The sequence below is a fragment of the Zea mays genome, chromosome 9 (genome assembly GCF_902167145.1).
Source record: "Zea mays cultivar B73 chromosome 9, Zm-B73-REFERENCE-NAM-5.0, whole genome shotgun sequence".
Taxonomy (NCBI): domain Eukaryota; kingdom Viridiplantae; phylum Streptophyta; class Magnoliopsida; order Poales; family Poaceae; genus Zea; species Zea mays.
Window position 1 is genome coordinate 130,346,102 of NC_050104.1, and position 15,933 is coordinate 130,362,034.

General features: G+C 43.5%; 1 protein-coding gene and 1 long non-coding RNA gene across 2 annotated transcripts; both read left to right on the forward strand.

Annotated features, from left to right (window-relative positions):
- Positions 1-2,479: 2,479 nt before the first annotated feature.
- Positions 2,480-4,151, forward strand: LOC109942416 (uncharacterized). Its single transcript, XR_002265189.3, has 3 exons — positions 2,480-2,597; positions 3,208-3,265; positions 3,735-4,151. It is a non-coding gene; the product is annotated as an uncharacterized lncRNA (long non-coding RNA).
- Positions 4,152-13,194: 9,043 nt separating this feature from the next.
- On the forward strand, positions 13,195-14,367 carry LOC100286060 (transcriptional regulatory protein algP). Its single transcript, NM_001372382.1, has 2 exons — positions 13,195-13,901; positions 14,110-14,367. The coding sequence occupies exons 1-2, from the start codon at positions 13,284-13,286 to the stop codon at positions 14,191-14,193; spliced, it is 702 nt and encodes a 233-aa protein (NP_001359311.1). The 5' UTR covers positions 13,195-13,283; the 3' UTR covers positions 14,194-14,367.
- Positions 14,368-15,933: the final 1,566 nt, after the last annotated feature.

Genomic DNA, 15,933 nt, shown 5'->3' on the forward strand with positions numbered 1-15,933 from the left:
TTGCTTTACCATTTCTTTTTCCCCATGATCTATTGGTGTCCCATTTGCCGGAGAGATCCTGCCACGCATGCATCCATGTTCTGCACTCCTTTTATTCCTTTGGCCTCACCACAGATCCTAAGTAGAACACAACAACTTTACACATCTGATTTAGTGGGCTTGTGTTCTATTCGATTTTTTCTTCTTTTCCCCTGCAGGTCATGAGATCAGATCAACTGTTGCAGACAGAGTACGTCAAAGGCAACGTGGAAGCAACCTATTGATGTACACAAAGGTAAGCTTTCTCATAGCCTCCGCTTCAACTTACTTTGGGAGTCTAATTAATTATTGTATTATTAATCTATTCTTCATACACGTAAGACACCATTAGTCTGCTGCATGATTTGCGATGACTAATATTTAGTTTATCCCACTGTGTTTATGTGTCACATGTGCTTTATATTATGTTTATTTCTATATAAGTAGCACTTATTTTGCTTACATGTTAATAGAACACTTTATAAGTAGCACTTTGCACTTGCATTAACATGTTTTCCTTCCATGTAAGGCATCATTTATTCGTCGCATGATATGTGACAAAATTTAGCTTCTTGAACTATTTAACCCCATGGTGTTTGTGTTTCATGTGCTTTATGATTTGTGTAATTAGCTATGTGTATATACCGAGAGATCACTACATAACTGAACTAGGTAAACATATCTATACACATATACATATAAAAACATGCATATATACATGTGGCATCATTCCTTGCCCCTTCCATGCACATCGGCGTCATTGGTCAAGTCTCGTCTAAGGTTATCAAAGAAGTGTGGTACCATGTACCATGTTGCTATGATTAGCTTCATAACTTAACTCATGTGCTTGAAAATGATGTTTAACCTGTGTGGCATTTCACTCTTGCAATTGTGAATGCTTTCCCTTTTCAATATTTTTATATTTGTAATAAGATCAGTATATTTTTACTAACAATTGTTTCCCTCTTTCGTTTCTGTTTACAGCACAGTGGTGGCTTTTAGCTGTTCTAATACTGACGGCTTCACCCTTGTCTAGATCCTTGGTTATGGAGCTTTAGCGAGGTTAGTGAAGACGGGTTATTCCATATCTAGAGATGAAGCTGCAAAAGCATTGTATGCTATATCATCTTTGATCAGAAATAATGTAAATGGTCAAGAGGCATTCCATTCAGAAAATGGGAGTGCAATGTTGCAGGTAATGATAATTTTTAGCTTCAAAATTATGGGCACAGGAATGGTTGACATGTGACAACTTCCCCTATTTTACTGAACATGTTGGTCAACAACATATTGATGTTAGGCTATATAAGAAGGCAGTGTTTTTTAGTAACACATTTGGCATACTTTCAGCTAAATTTTAGAATCGCTCAACTTCCTTTGTTTAGTGATGGCCTTTTTCTGAAGTCAATAGTTGATATGTTATCAAGGTTTGATCTAAACCTTCAGAATAAGGTAAGATTGGAGTTGCTACCAGTTCCTATTATTTTGAATATGCTTGTTACCATTATTTAGCTGCACAGTCACATTTTAAATGACAATTAATACTTTTGCATAATAATATTGGTAATACATGCTTAAATAAGCATTTTTGGTGATACAACAAAATTGTTATGCCATTGGTTGGTTGTCATTGAAGTCTTGAAGATATGCATTAGTTTTCGAATTGTTGTCATAGAAGCTTATTTCTCTTATATGAAAGCCGGTTCAAAACGGCGTTACTGACGCTATCCATGTCGGTAGAAATTCTCCTAGCTACTCGATTGTAAACCAATGGCTCACCTTCGCCTCTCGAGACTTTAGTACTGACTCTCCTCACTCCCTCGTTACCTTCGCCTCTCAAGACTTCTGGACGCTTTGACTGCGACCGCCTCTCCTCACTCTTGCCATCTCGTCCCTCCTCCTCCTCGCTCCCTCCGCATCTTCCATCTTCAAGTTGCTTCGTCTTCCATCGTTTCGTCCTTACGACATCATCCGCTTTGAGAAATTCGTCGCTTTCTTCATCGGCTCCGCTTCTTCCTCGAGTTGTCAAATTAGAAAAAGGTTCGCTTTCCTTTTTCCCCCAAGTTGTGTGCTTGCGGCGGATCTGCCTTCTTCCGCTTCGGCTGTCTCCCCAGTTTCCCATCTTATTATTCCCTCGGCACCCCCATGGCCCCACATTCCCTTTGGGCAGCACACAAGCTCCACACATCTGACCTGTTGGGTTTGTGTTCTATTCGGTGTTTGCCAAGTCCCATTACCCATTTTCACTTATCCCAAATCGGCCAGAGGATAGGTTCTGTGCTTTCCTTTTATTTTTCCCAATTTCTCCATTCCCCCCCCCTTCTATAGTCTCCTTAGATCAGGTTCTGCAGATAAAAGCACCAGAAAATGAACATCCAAGCAACTCATTGACAAACAAAACTGAACTTTGTAAGAATCAATTTATACACTTCCTCAGATCCTCAGCTCAAGCACGCCTTGCGAATTTATTTTATTAACGATACATAAAGGATTGAATTTGTATTTTAAAATCTTCATGACAGCTTCGTTTTTAACCATGTTGAGAAGTACCCTTGCTCCTTAAGGACTACACCAGCGAGGTAATTATGTCTAAAATTATCCTGTTTTCCACACGAGTAAGACGCCATTCGTCGACTGCGTGTTATGTTTTTATTATTTTTTATTTCCTCCACGGAACTTCCTTTTTCCGATAAATCTTAATAGCATATTATTCTCGTGTATAATAATTTTTATCCCTAAGCATATGACCCTGATGTGCCAACATGGTACACTTATCCATGTTGATGTTCCATAAGCCTTAGTGGTTTTTCATCACTAAATTTGTTTATTTACGAAGTGTAGTCATGCAACAAATCTTGCCAATGAATCTGAATATCATATCATTTTCGTACAGTCTTAATATCTATCGTATGTCGTCGTCTCTCCAATTATTCTTCAAAATACATCCCTATGTATTGCCATGTACGTAAATGGAAAGCAAGGTAGAGTTGTTCTCAGCCGTGCGCGGAGGGTGTTCGATGAAATGCCCTAACAAAAGTTTTTCTCATCTATTACCATTACATGGCGTGCTTAACACATATTCACGGAATCACGGTTGCAAGACATTTGTATTGTTGTTAAGCACCTTGTATATTTTATACATTAACTGTTGTGCATATCTAACAAGACGTACTAATTGTGCTTTTGCAGGTCCCTCATCCACTTGAAGGACGTCGTCATTGGTTCACTAATGAAAACATTGTGTATGGTGAGCTGCTATCCGCAGTACGAGCTTCATCATTACAATTTCATATAATTATAGATCAAACTACATGGTGGACTATGTATTTTCATATTCATTTTGAAATCAGCTCAACTAATTATATGGACACTCACATTTTTCATTTGGTTTTTGAATATTATATCAACAACTATTATTAACATGGGCACCTGCGGCTACAAATAACTGTATAGTTCTTTTCCACCACGCTATTCATGTTTCTTGCTATTAAGTGCTTACAGAAAATACTGTGGTTTTCTCACCTCCATACATGGTAAGGCCATGTTAACTCTGAATACTTAAATATGTCTTAATTTATACATTTCAAATTACTCTTTACTATTATTTATAATACGTAATTTAGTTAGAATAGAAATTTCTTATGGAAGTACATCTAACACCAATTTGTTCAAACATTTCTACTAAAGCAGAAAATGGCGACTACTCTACTCCGCAGCCTAAAACCTCAAGATATGTTGGCATCCATCGAAGTACAGGTTTCAAAAAAATGGGAATTCCATGAAAATACAGACACCGGGCCCATATTACACAATGATATGGTTTAAGCTGACAAAGAGGCAAGGACTAATTATCCTTTTTCCTAATAACGTGACTCCTGCTTAGCCAGTTACAATTTCAAGTATGCTTAGCCAGTTACCATCACACACCAAACATTTATCTTAAACATCTCTACTATCACTTTGTGCCAATACTATTTTACCTTCAATTGCACTATTCTTTCCATTTGTTTCTTAAAGAACGTACGCTCCACACGCTGCCAACAAATACTCAAAAAATGAATATCAATTAATAAATTACCATAATTTTATGAAACTCTTCGTTTTTTTTTTGCTTTTGTTTGTTACGTATGTTTGCAAACCTGCTTCTCTGTCTATTTTTCTTGAAAAATGATTTGATTACAAAAAACAGTCCCTTGCCGCTATTCTATAATGTCAAAGAAAAACGAATCATCCGTCACAAAAAATCACGGACTTTGACGTTCCCATGTAAGTTTTATTTTCTCCTGACAAAAAACACTTAAATTTCCTTTACTATGTAACTCTCTATTGGACAATGATGTAGGTTGTTAAGTCTGTTACGTTCTCAGATGTAGACAACACTATGTAAGTATATTTACATTACCATTCCATTGGTCTCACTATTATGTGCTGGCACTAGACACTCCTATTTAATATCATTCATTTACATGTTTCAACCCCATAAACCAATAGGAGAAAGAACTGAAAACAGACGTTGAATCTGGCTCTTCACCAGCTTAATGCAATATATTTATATTCCACCATACTTAACTGTTCAATCAAACTTCATTGTAGGGCAAAGACTTTTTTACCATCCAATACTCCTGAAAGTTCCGCCAACACATTAGAAAGCCCTGCAAAAAGGTTCTTACAGCACTTTTTCATTTTGAACTGAAAGCATTTTCTTTACAATGCCAAATATTTCCACTTAACACATTCCTCATAAAAAACATCACCACAGGCTCAAACAGACCTCCCCCAAAATGTTTTAGGGAAACAAAGAACCATGTATCATATGAAATTACTCTCCACCTTAAATATAATGACTACAGTTTTTTTAGAAATGGTAATTTCATTAACATATGTTATTAGTGGGTACTTCCAATACATGTCCTTTAATTATGGATGGTTGACAGTCTCGAAGACGTTTTTAGCTCAGCGTGGACTGGCCTTGATAGGTAAAAAAGAAGTATTACACATATAACATAGCCGTTTTTATTCCCTCTACTGTGTAACTCTCTAACTCTCTATTGAATTATGTTGCAGGTTGCTAAATCTATTGCATTTTTAGATGATGTCAATACCATGTAAGTGTATTTACATTACATTTTTTTCATCTCACTATTACGTGCTTCTAGATACTCTTATTTAGTAGCATTCACTTTTGTGTTACAAAAGCATAAATCAATAAAAAAACTCAAACAGATGCTAAATCTTCACATTAGGTATGCTTTATGAACTTAATACAACAAGTTCATATTCCACCATACTTAATTGTTCAATCAAGCCTCATCGTAGGCCACAGGTATTTTACCATCTAATATTCCTAAAAGTTCCTCCAACACAATAGAAACACCAGCAAAAGTTTCTTACAATTCATTTTTTTGTCTTTTTAACTTTGAATATTTTTTACCATGACAAATAGGCATATAGTTGTTCAGATTTTGTTCATCAAGCTGTTCCAGTGCTCTTGCGTTTTAATACCTCCAAACATGATTTTCTAATAGTTGATTCTTATGTAACTTTGTGCCTCAACGCATGCAAACTGTAATGTCATTGGCAGGAAGTTTACGTAGATATACGAAAGATTAGTTGGTTTCACTTGAGAAATGAATTTATCAGCAAATCAACAACGACATACGAGAACAATATATATATAGGTTGATTAGAAAAAAAATATTGAGAAATTATGGTAAACAAAAAAAAGCCAACTTTTGTCTGGAACATTGGATTAGGGTAACAAAAAAACATTTGTATCACAATCTCCTTGAACACCTCTAAATCTTGTAGATACTTAGATGTCATATATGTCATTCCAATACTTGCAATTAGTGCATGGTTTGTCTTTATATATATATATATATATATATATATAACTTCAACACTGCATTTTACAACTTCTCTTTGATATTTAAAAGCTCAAAAATGCTTCATTGTATAGGAACAATTTAATTGATGCCCGCACTTGGATATGACATGTGATGATTTTATTGACTGTACGTCAAACTGAAATTGCGAACAACTTATTGTAATACACAACTACTATATTTTGTACGATGTTTACTTTTGTCTTCTGTGCAATGTCTGCTATGCTCTTACAATAACATCAGCCAACCACTTTCTGCATGTATATATATGTCAAAATTTTATGAACATAATCTAGCTAAAAACTTGCTTAACAAATGTCATTTTGCACATATCTTGCAATGATACAATCTACTGTTTTAACTTTGCCTAACCATATAGATTATTGATTGTAAAATGTAATAATTTAAATTTAGATATATCCAAATACTCTAGAATTGAATTTTAGAACGCGCGCAGGGCGCGCGCCATCCACTAGTAATATACTACTCTTGATGGAAAACGATGCCCCTGCTTCGTTGCCACTTACCGATCTAGACATTCGTAGTCGTCATGTTCATGTCCATGTCATACTGGCCATCTAGAGGTAAACATCAAGGACCGGGGCGAAGCCAGGATCAAGGACCGGGGCGAAGCCAGGATCCGAAGACAGAGAGGGCAGGTTTAGCCTCCAAGTGACCAAACTAGTAAGGACACAATATAAAAATGGAAAGGAAATCAACCACAATATATATATTGATATATAATCTTTATTAAAAAACAGTATAACGAAACAACATCTATTTTATCAAACAAAATAAAATTACATCTCAGTTATTTTAATTTAGCTCTACGTGTATTAGCTAGATCATAGGTCTTGATAATATCATCAAAACAAATCATTGTTGCTAATCCCCTTTTAATATAAACGATCAGATAATCCCGTAAATTTCATAGCTGAAAAGGCTCTCTCTGTGGTAGCAGTTGACACAGGGAGAGTTAAGAGTAATCTCAATAATTTATCTACCATCAGATAAGAATCTTTACCCAGCTTAACTAATCCACTTGGTTGGGCAAAAAATTAAGGGTTTCAGACTACCAAATAATAAACTTGCAGCAAAATAATGAGTTATAGGATTCATTATTAATCTAACTTGGTTGGGCCATTGGGGTGCCAGGCCCACTCCGCCCCCATGGTGGCTTCGCCACAGATCAAGGAGCAGTTGGGCCAGCTTCATCTCAGATGAAAATGGAATAGATGTTGTTCGGAGCTTTTTGGAGTTGCATCTTTTGCCGACACAACGCACGCAGGTTTCCTTCTTGGGGATATCAGCGAGAACAAATTTCTTGCTCCTCTCGAGATCGTGTACCTTAAAGACTAGCAGTAGCTTGTCTGTCGCGATCGGATGATCCGGTTCTCTTTGCCTTCTACTCCTCGGCTTCTCTACCTACCTAGATAGCGCACCAGAACCCTGACTTTCCAGTGAGTCCTCTGAAAGTATATTATTGTCAGCGACACGGACACACGGTCACCGGCGACGAGAACAAGCTGATGTTGGCGGGAAAGAGCAACAGGCTAAGCGAGAGTGACGTCCGAATTCAAAGGTTGTTAGGCCCATGTGGGCCAAGTAAGCCCTTGTTCGGTTAATCGCGCTACCCATGGATTGGATGGGATTGAAAAAAATTAAGAAGAAGTTTGACTTGTTAGGGATTTAAACCCACTCAATCCTACTCAATCCACATGGATTAAGAGCTAACCGAACAAACCCTAAGTGGGCTGCGTTCCCATCAAGGAAAAAAATTCTGTACATACCGCATGTAAATGTTATCTTTTACAGTTCCTCATATCCATTACTCGGAGACCCACAAACATAGATCAAAATTTACAAAATAACTCTTTAGTAATTTGTTTTTCTTCTATTTATATAGACCAGCAGCTGGTATATGTGATGATTTGTAAAAGAGATTCTTTATATCCGGTATGTAAAGAATTTTTTTCCTCCGCTCAGGCGCCTATATAGGGCAAGCCTTGTAATAAGATAGCAATATTGAATTATCAGACCAACTCCAGCAAGACTCCGTATCCGACTCCGCATCCCCATTTTGCGCGGTCTGAGGCACTGTTGCGCGCTCCAGCAGACTCCGCATCCCTCTCCGCAAAATGGACGTCGTGTCCCTGCGCTCCCCATTTCCACACTTTCTCTCTCCTCTCCGCAACTCTCTGCGTGCGCGCGCGCCTGCTGGCGGGGCCCAGGTGTCATAGACTGCATGCGGAGTGGGATGGGGAGTGTTGCTGGAAACGGAGCCGGATACGGAGAGGAGAGAGAATGTGTCGGCCGCGCGTTTTAGGGATACGGAGAGGCACACTGCTGGAGTTGGTCTCAGAGAACATACTGAGACGCCGTAGCCGCCTACCTCTCGTCTCTTACCTCTTACCTCTGTTGCAAGCCTTTTTCTGCACCTTCCGTCTCTTCTATCCCGTACTCATGTTCACATCTGGTATTCAGAAGGTTCATCCTCGATTCCACTATTCCGATTCCGCGCAAACCCAGATCCACCGCCATGGCCGCCACCGACGCCTCATTCTCCAAGGTGCTCGATGAATTGCAGCAGATGGAGCAGCGACTGATTGGCGCAATTGAAGGCCGCTGCGGTCTTTTTCGAGCGCAACTTTTCGACGATTGCTGCATCACCCTCGGCCGACATCTCAAGCAGCGCTGCGACGACCTCGCCCACCATGTGGAAGACACAGAACAAGACGCGAACGCGCGTCTGATTGCAGTGGAGATGGCACAAGTTGAGTTCGAGCAGTGGGACCTGTTTCATGGAGTGCGTCACCGATATGTCCCTAGAGGTGATGCGGGCTACCCGTTTCATGGAACGCGAGCACCGCGCTCCGGCCTTCCATCAACTGGGCCTCTTCGGCTAACTTGGGTCGACAATCGAGTACCCACCTGTCGAATTCGCCGCCGACGGACCGTTTGGCCACCGCGGTGACCACCACCACCGGGCTCGTGAGTTTGGGTCCCGATCCCAAATGCGCAATCCGGTCAAGGGTACGCTCCACACACCACCATTTCATCATGAGCAATTTTATGGTCATGAATTCCATGAGGCTAATCGAGGGGGGTTTGGTCGTTTGCCCACCATTAATTTCCCCAAATTCGGTGGCAGTCAGCCTCAATTATGGAGAGAGAAGTGTGAGAGTTATTTTGACATGTATGAAGTGCATTACACTGTGTGGGTTCGTGTTGCGATCATGCACTTTGAGGGGTGGGCCTCTCGTTGGCTGGACGGAGTCCACTGAACGCAGGCTTAAGCAACTTTCATGGCATGATTTTTGCTATCTGTTACATGAAAGTTTTGGGAGCGAACAACACGAATCCTTAATCCATCAAGTTTTTCATATCAAGCAAATAGGATCAGTGTCCGATTATGTTGAACAATTTGCTACACTGGTAGATGAACTAGCTGCTTATGAGTCTAGGACTGATCCTCTGTACTACACCATGAAGTTTATTCGTGGGTTACGTCCTGATATTAAACTGGTTGTTATGGTTCATTCTTGCCTTGGTGCAGGAAGAAGCTGCTGATTCCACTTGGCCTCAGTGTCATGAACCATCATTCCACAGGACGGTTCACAAGAATCCTCACTCAGCTGTTGACCTTACCATTACCCCTAGTGTTGAAGGACAAAATTGAGAAACAAGTATAAGATATGATGTCTCAGGGTGTCATACAAAAGAGCCAAAGCCTTTTGCTTCACCAGTGCTCTTAGTTAAAAACAAAGATAACACCTGGCATTTTTTGTGTAGATTATCGGTATTTCAATGCTTTGACTTTGAAGGGCAAGTATCATGTGCCAGTATTTGACCAACTCATGGATGAATTGTCTTGGGTTAAATGGTTTAGTAAACTTGACCTCAAGGCCGGGTGAAGAACACAAAACAGCGTTTCAAACGCATTTGGGCCATTTTGAGTTTAGAGTAATGGCATTTGGTTTCACTGGAGACCCAAATACCTTTCTATAAGCTATGAATGAAACACTAGCTCCTGTTCTTCGCAAGTCAGCATTAGTCTTCTTTGATGACATCCTAATCTATAGTGGATCTTTGAGGACCACTTGCAGCACTTGAGGACAGTTTTATAGCTTCTGCACCAAGATCAGTGGAAAGTTAAGCTCTCCAAGTGTGAATTTGCCAAAACAAAAATAGCCTACCTAGGCCATATTATAAAAGACCTAGCTAAGATCATTGACATTGCTAACTGGCCCCCGCCAACATCAGTGAAAGAACCGAGGAGTTTCTTAGACCTTGCTGGTTTCTATCGAAAATTTGTTACGGGACGTTTGGATCCCTTCATTTCAGAGAAATTGGAATTCACCTAATAAAGTAACTTATTTAATTTGGAATTTGACATTCCACCACTTTCCAAAGTTCAGATATAAGCCTATCTCAAATTCATAGGGTGCAGGATGAGAAATAATTTTATGCATTAGTAGAATTTGTTTCTACTCTGTAACTTACATGACACTCTTCGTCTCACTCTTTTATAGTAAAAATATAGCACATAAATGTCTCCGACATCTTGCTAATAATAATATACAAATATATTTTGCAAAAAACTGAATTAGTTTAATTGATATATATATATATATCTAAATTACTATTATTAGAATGGAATTCAATTCCAATAATCCAAACGGGGCGTTAGACACTTTGATATTATCAGCAGACCTCTCTTAGATCTCCTTAAGAAGCCCACTTTATACATATGGACTACTGCCCAGCAACATGCCTTTGAAGCGCTGAAGCATGCACTTATTTCGGCTCCTGTATTTATACATACACTTGCTCAAATAGAGTGGGTGTAGTTCTCATGCAACAAGGCCACTCTCCGGCATACACATACCTCAGTCGGGCTCTTGGTCCTAAAACTCAAGGTCTTTCTATTTATGAAAAAGAATATTTAGCAATACTCATGGTCTCATGGACGTGGGCCAAGTAAGGGCATGTTCGGTTCCAGTGGATTGAGCACCCGGAATGATTCTTAACTGAATTATTTGTCTAATTTATATAAGGGTTGATGAGCTGGAATAATTCTTGGCCAAATCCGGCATAAACGAACGCACCCTAAGGTCTTGTTCGTTTGTGCCGGATTGGTGGGTCGGAACGATTCCTAACCGGATTGCTTCTCTAATTTATATAAACTTTGACTAGCTGGAATGATTCCGGGTGCAATCCGACACACACGAACAAGACCTAAGTGGGCTGTGTTCCCCTGAGGTGCGTATATAGGCAAGCCTTGTAATAAGATAGCAACATTGAATTATGAGAGAACATACTGAGACGCCGCTGCCTACCTCTCGTCTCTTACCTCTGGTGCAAGCCTTCTTCCCCACCTTCCGTCTCCTCTATCCAGTACTCGTGTTCACACGTACGTATACCCAAACCAGCTGCCGTGTTCAGAGGTACAAGAATCGAAAAGGATTTACCAGCAGAGACTCGATCGTCCGACTGTAGCACAAAACCTCTTGGACAGACCTAATCCTGACAGAGATCTAACCTTTTGGTCTTTAGATCAAGCAAGTCAGACCGGCCTTTAGAACTTGGAAGTGGCACCAATGGTCGGAGGAAAAAGAAATGCATGGTGTGTATCATTGCAACAACAGTGACCTACTATCATTAGACATGTGTGTGGACACAACAGCAGCGATGGATCATTCCTTCCTTGATCACCGAGCGTTCCCGTTACATATTCGTCTACGCTGATAGCAACGGTTCAACCGCCCGGTCGCCCATCATTCTAGCGAGCCTTTTGCTTTGTTTGTTTTTTCTTTCTTTTGGGTCGCTTTTACTCGTTTGTGTGTGTGTGTTTTTTCACTTTTGGTCCACATGGTAATGATACATGCATATGCATGCATCAAACTTATACTAGTACCCAGTTTGGGTTTCATATGGCCTAACTAACGCGGAGTATCCGTGCATATATAAGGGCGTGTTTGGCTCATCTTTCTTAACTAGATTCAGTACTAAAAATCTAGAATCTCAACTAAACAGGTACAATAGCATAATATATTTCTCTAGTTCAATTCAGAATCACCTCATACCCTAGATTTTTTAGATTTCTATCATTCATATTATAAGCTGTCACACTCTTATAAAATCTATAGTTAATAGTTGTTTCAACTAAACATTTTTCAGTTTTTCACAATCGTCAGCTCACAACAACTTTTTCACAGCTACTTAATTTTTCCTCCTATATCGTAATATGCAGCCACGTCATCTAGACTGTACACTTTTCCTCTTATATCGTAATATGCAGGCCTCTCCTAGCGCTAATCGGCTAAGGGCGGAGCTACATATAAGGGAGTGAGAGCTTAGATCCACGCTCATTGCTTTGTTACAAGTTTAGTGTCTACATTTTCACCATTAAATTCCATGCTGAGCTTAATTGAGATGCCCTTGTTTTAGTATTTTGGTGTCTATCTTTATAAGTGTGCCCTCACTCTTGTTTTGTTCTGGGTCTGCCCCTGTGTTCGGCGGATACCAGTGCAGACAGTGTAAACCATACTAAAGTGTGCCCTGTTTGGCTCATGTAGTCACCGAACTAAAGTTTAGTCACTAAAATACCCTATTTAGATTCAGTGACTAAACCATACTAAAGAGTATTAATTGATGTGAATAATGATGTATCCCTATTAATTAGTAGATGTTTGCAGCAAGAAGAAGGTGAAGAGAGCAAATAAGGTAAAAATCTTACTTTAGTCTCTTTTAGTTATCTCTTGGTGACTAAAGAAATAAAGTTTAGTAATCCCACTTTAATCACCATATTTATTTCTTTATTTATAGACTAGAAGTGATTAAATTTTCCAAACCAAACTGGGGCTATGCTGGCGTCAAGGCAGGAGGACCTGACCTTCGCCTTGGCTTCACCTTCATCTTGGGATGGACTGATGGAGGAGGGAAGGAACCCACGATGCGTGGGTCATTATTTCTGTCCGGAAACCCCGCCGACACTCCGCAGCAACGGCTCCCGACACAGCCGTGGCGTCCCCTCGGAACCCAGCGAAAGCGACAGCGAGCGAGCGCCCTGGCCTGCCTCTGTCTGGCTCCGCGCGCAACTACCGGCCCAACGGAATGCAGCACCCCAACGGCACGCTACGACGCCACCCCACCACGTGGCCGCGTCCGTCCGTGCGGTTCCCGGCTGTCTCGTCCCGTCCGCGAGCCCCCAAGCCGCGCTGCACCTGCAGTCCTGCACTGCATCGAGTCTCCGCCTACTTATCCTGCGCGTGGCACTGGCACACTCGCTCTCCGCCCCAAGCCTCCCACGGTTGGCACTCGCACAGGCACAGCACCACAGAGCAGAGCAGCAGCAGCAGCGCGCTCACAACGTTCGCAATGGCGGCGCGGGCCACCGTCGTCCTCTACGCCGCGCTCCTCTGCCTGCTCTTCGCCACTAGCTCCGTCGCGCAGTCCCCCGCGGCCGCGCCAGCCAAGGCGCCGCCCAAGCCCTCCAAGGACACGCCCACCGCCGCGCCGTCCGCCACCCCGGCTGCGCCCGCTCCCAAGTCCTCCTCCAAGGCCAGTAGCCCATCAGCAGCGCCGGCCGCCGCGCCAACCACCCCGGCCCCCGCAGCGGCGCCAGCCAAGCCGCAGCCCAAGGCCCCCGCGCCCCACACCAAGGCCGCCGCCCCGGCCCCGGCCGCTGCCGCGCCTGCGCCCGTCGCCACTCCCCCCGCGGCGACACCTCCGGCCGCCGCGCCTCCCGCGCCCGTGCCCGAGGTGCCCTCCGCGGCGCCGGCGCCGGAGACCAAGCCCGCCGAGGCCCCCGCCCCCGCGCCCGCCAAGAAGAAGAAGCCGTCGTCTTCCTCCAAGGACAAGACGAAGAAGAAGAAGGGCGCTTCTGCCCCTGCTCCGGCCCCCGTCGCGAAGAAGCCCAAGACCGCCGACGCGCCCACGTCCGCGGCCGAGGCCCCCGGACCCAGTGGCGACGCCGCCGCCGCTGCCGACACCGCGGTACGCTTGCTAGCCACATTTATTACCGTTCCTCTCTGCCTCAATGACAGTGTCCTCTGATCGCGCACGAAACATAAAAATAACCCGAGCGAATGCCTGATGAACCCTGACGACCTGTCCTCTGATCGCGTGCAAAACTTCACATGTTACGACGAATTGGTTTGTTTATCAGCCTAACGCGGTCAGAACGTTTTGGTATGCCGTGCAGGGCGCCGCAGGGAGGACACAGGCGGGCGTGATGGTGTCGTCGGCCGTCGCGGTGGCGCTGGGTGCGGCGGCTCTGCTCGCCTAGATCTCGGATGGCTCTGGCGAATGCGTTTCTTCTGTGTAGGACCCACATCACATCGATCGATTCACTTGTGCGGATGCATTCTTTTTAGCTTTATGCCAGAGATGACATGAGTGTGGTTACTGTGGGACACTTGCCCCTGTAATGTTCAGATTTATTGCTATTTATATATTATTATACTATATTGTTATGCCTCCATTTTCCGCGCACACTTTGTTACATCCTTGGTTTCGTGCTACTGGTGGGAGTATTTTCTTCTCCTTGTAGGACTGTTGGGTTGGGTTGGGCCGATTATTCAGAAGCACCAACAAATATCCCGACGGAAAAAGTCAATTTTATCTTCCTCAACTAATAAACTTTCTTTTTTCTAGCAATTTTTATGAGAATCTGGTTGAGAGAATCCAACTGTGAAGAAAATCTGAGTATCATTAAGATTACATGTGGAAGAAGACGAAGGTGTCCATAATGTTCAGATTCTATAAAGTGATGAATTCCTACTATTGTAAAGACGACCGATTATGTGTTTATATTGATTTTAGATGGTTTTTGACTAAATCGATTCTTTTAGAAACAGGCTTAAAAACGCAGTGTTTGGCAGCTCACAACTCCTTTTGGTGGCAAGGAGCTAAAAAAGCTAAAACAAACAGCGCCATAGTTACTCTGTCATCTTCCAAAATTTCTCTAGTGTTTTTCTTCCTTTTATTTTATATTTATTCCGGTTGAATCTTAGAAAAAATCTAGTAAATCACAGAGAAACTATCAAATAGAAAATTTAATTTTATTAAACTCTACATAAGTAGATGTCGGTGTTTCGAGACTGGGGGGGTCCCTGGGCCGACGAGTGAAATGTCGCTGCGTGCCCCAGCCCAGATGGGTCGGCGCGAGGCCGAGCGCGAAGGGGGAAAAAAGGCGGCCGGAGACGGGCGTGAGAGAGGTGGAAATCCCGCGGCCTTCGTGTTCGTCCCGCGCCCATGTCGGGTGCGCTTGCAGTAGGGGTTACAAGCGTCCACGCGGGAGAGGGAGCGAGCGGCCTCACGCGAGCGCCTGTCCGTCCTCGTCCCCGCGCGGCCAACCTTCTGTAAGAGGGCCCTGGTCCTTCCTTTTATAGGCGTAAGAAGAGGATCCAGGTGTACAATGGGGGTGTAGCAGAGTGCTACGTGTCTAGCGGAGGAGAGCTAGCGCCCTAAGTACATGCCGTCGTGGCAGTCGGAGAGGTTTTGGCACCCGGTTCGTGTGGTGTCGTGGCCGTCGGAGGAGCGCTGGAGCCTGGCGGAAGGACAGCTGTCGGGGCTGTCGAGTCCTTGCTGACGTCCTCTTGCTTCCGTAAGGGGGCTGAGAGCCGCCGTCGTCACAGAGCGTGCAGGGCGCCATCATTGCCTATCTGGCGGAGCGAGCCAGATGGGACGCCGGTCTTGTTCCCCGTAGCCTGAGTCAGCTCGGGGTAGGGTAATGATGGTGCCTTCTGTCGACGTGGTCGGTCCACGCCCTAGGTTGGGCGATGTGGAGGCTACTCCGAGGTCGGGGTCGAGTCTGTCTTCCGTGGCCGTGGTCGAGTCCGAGCCCCTGGGTCGGGCGAGGCGGAGACCGTTGGCTGAGGCCAGGGCTGAGTCCGAGCCCTGGGTCGGGCGAAGCGGAGTTCGTCGTCTTCTGGGGCTGAGCCCAAGTCCGAGCCCTGGGTCGGGCGGAGCGGAGTTCGTCGTCTTCCGGGGCTGAGCCCAAGTCCGAGCCCTGGGTCGGGCGGAG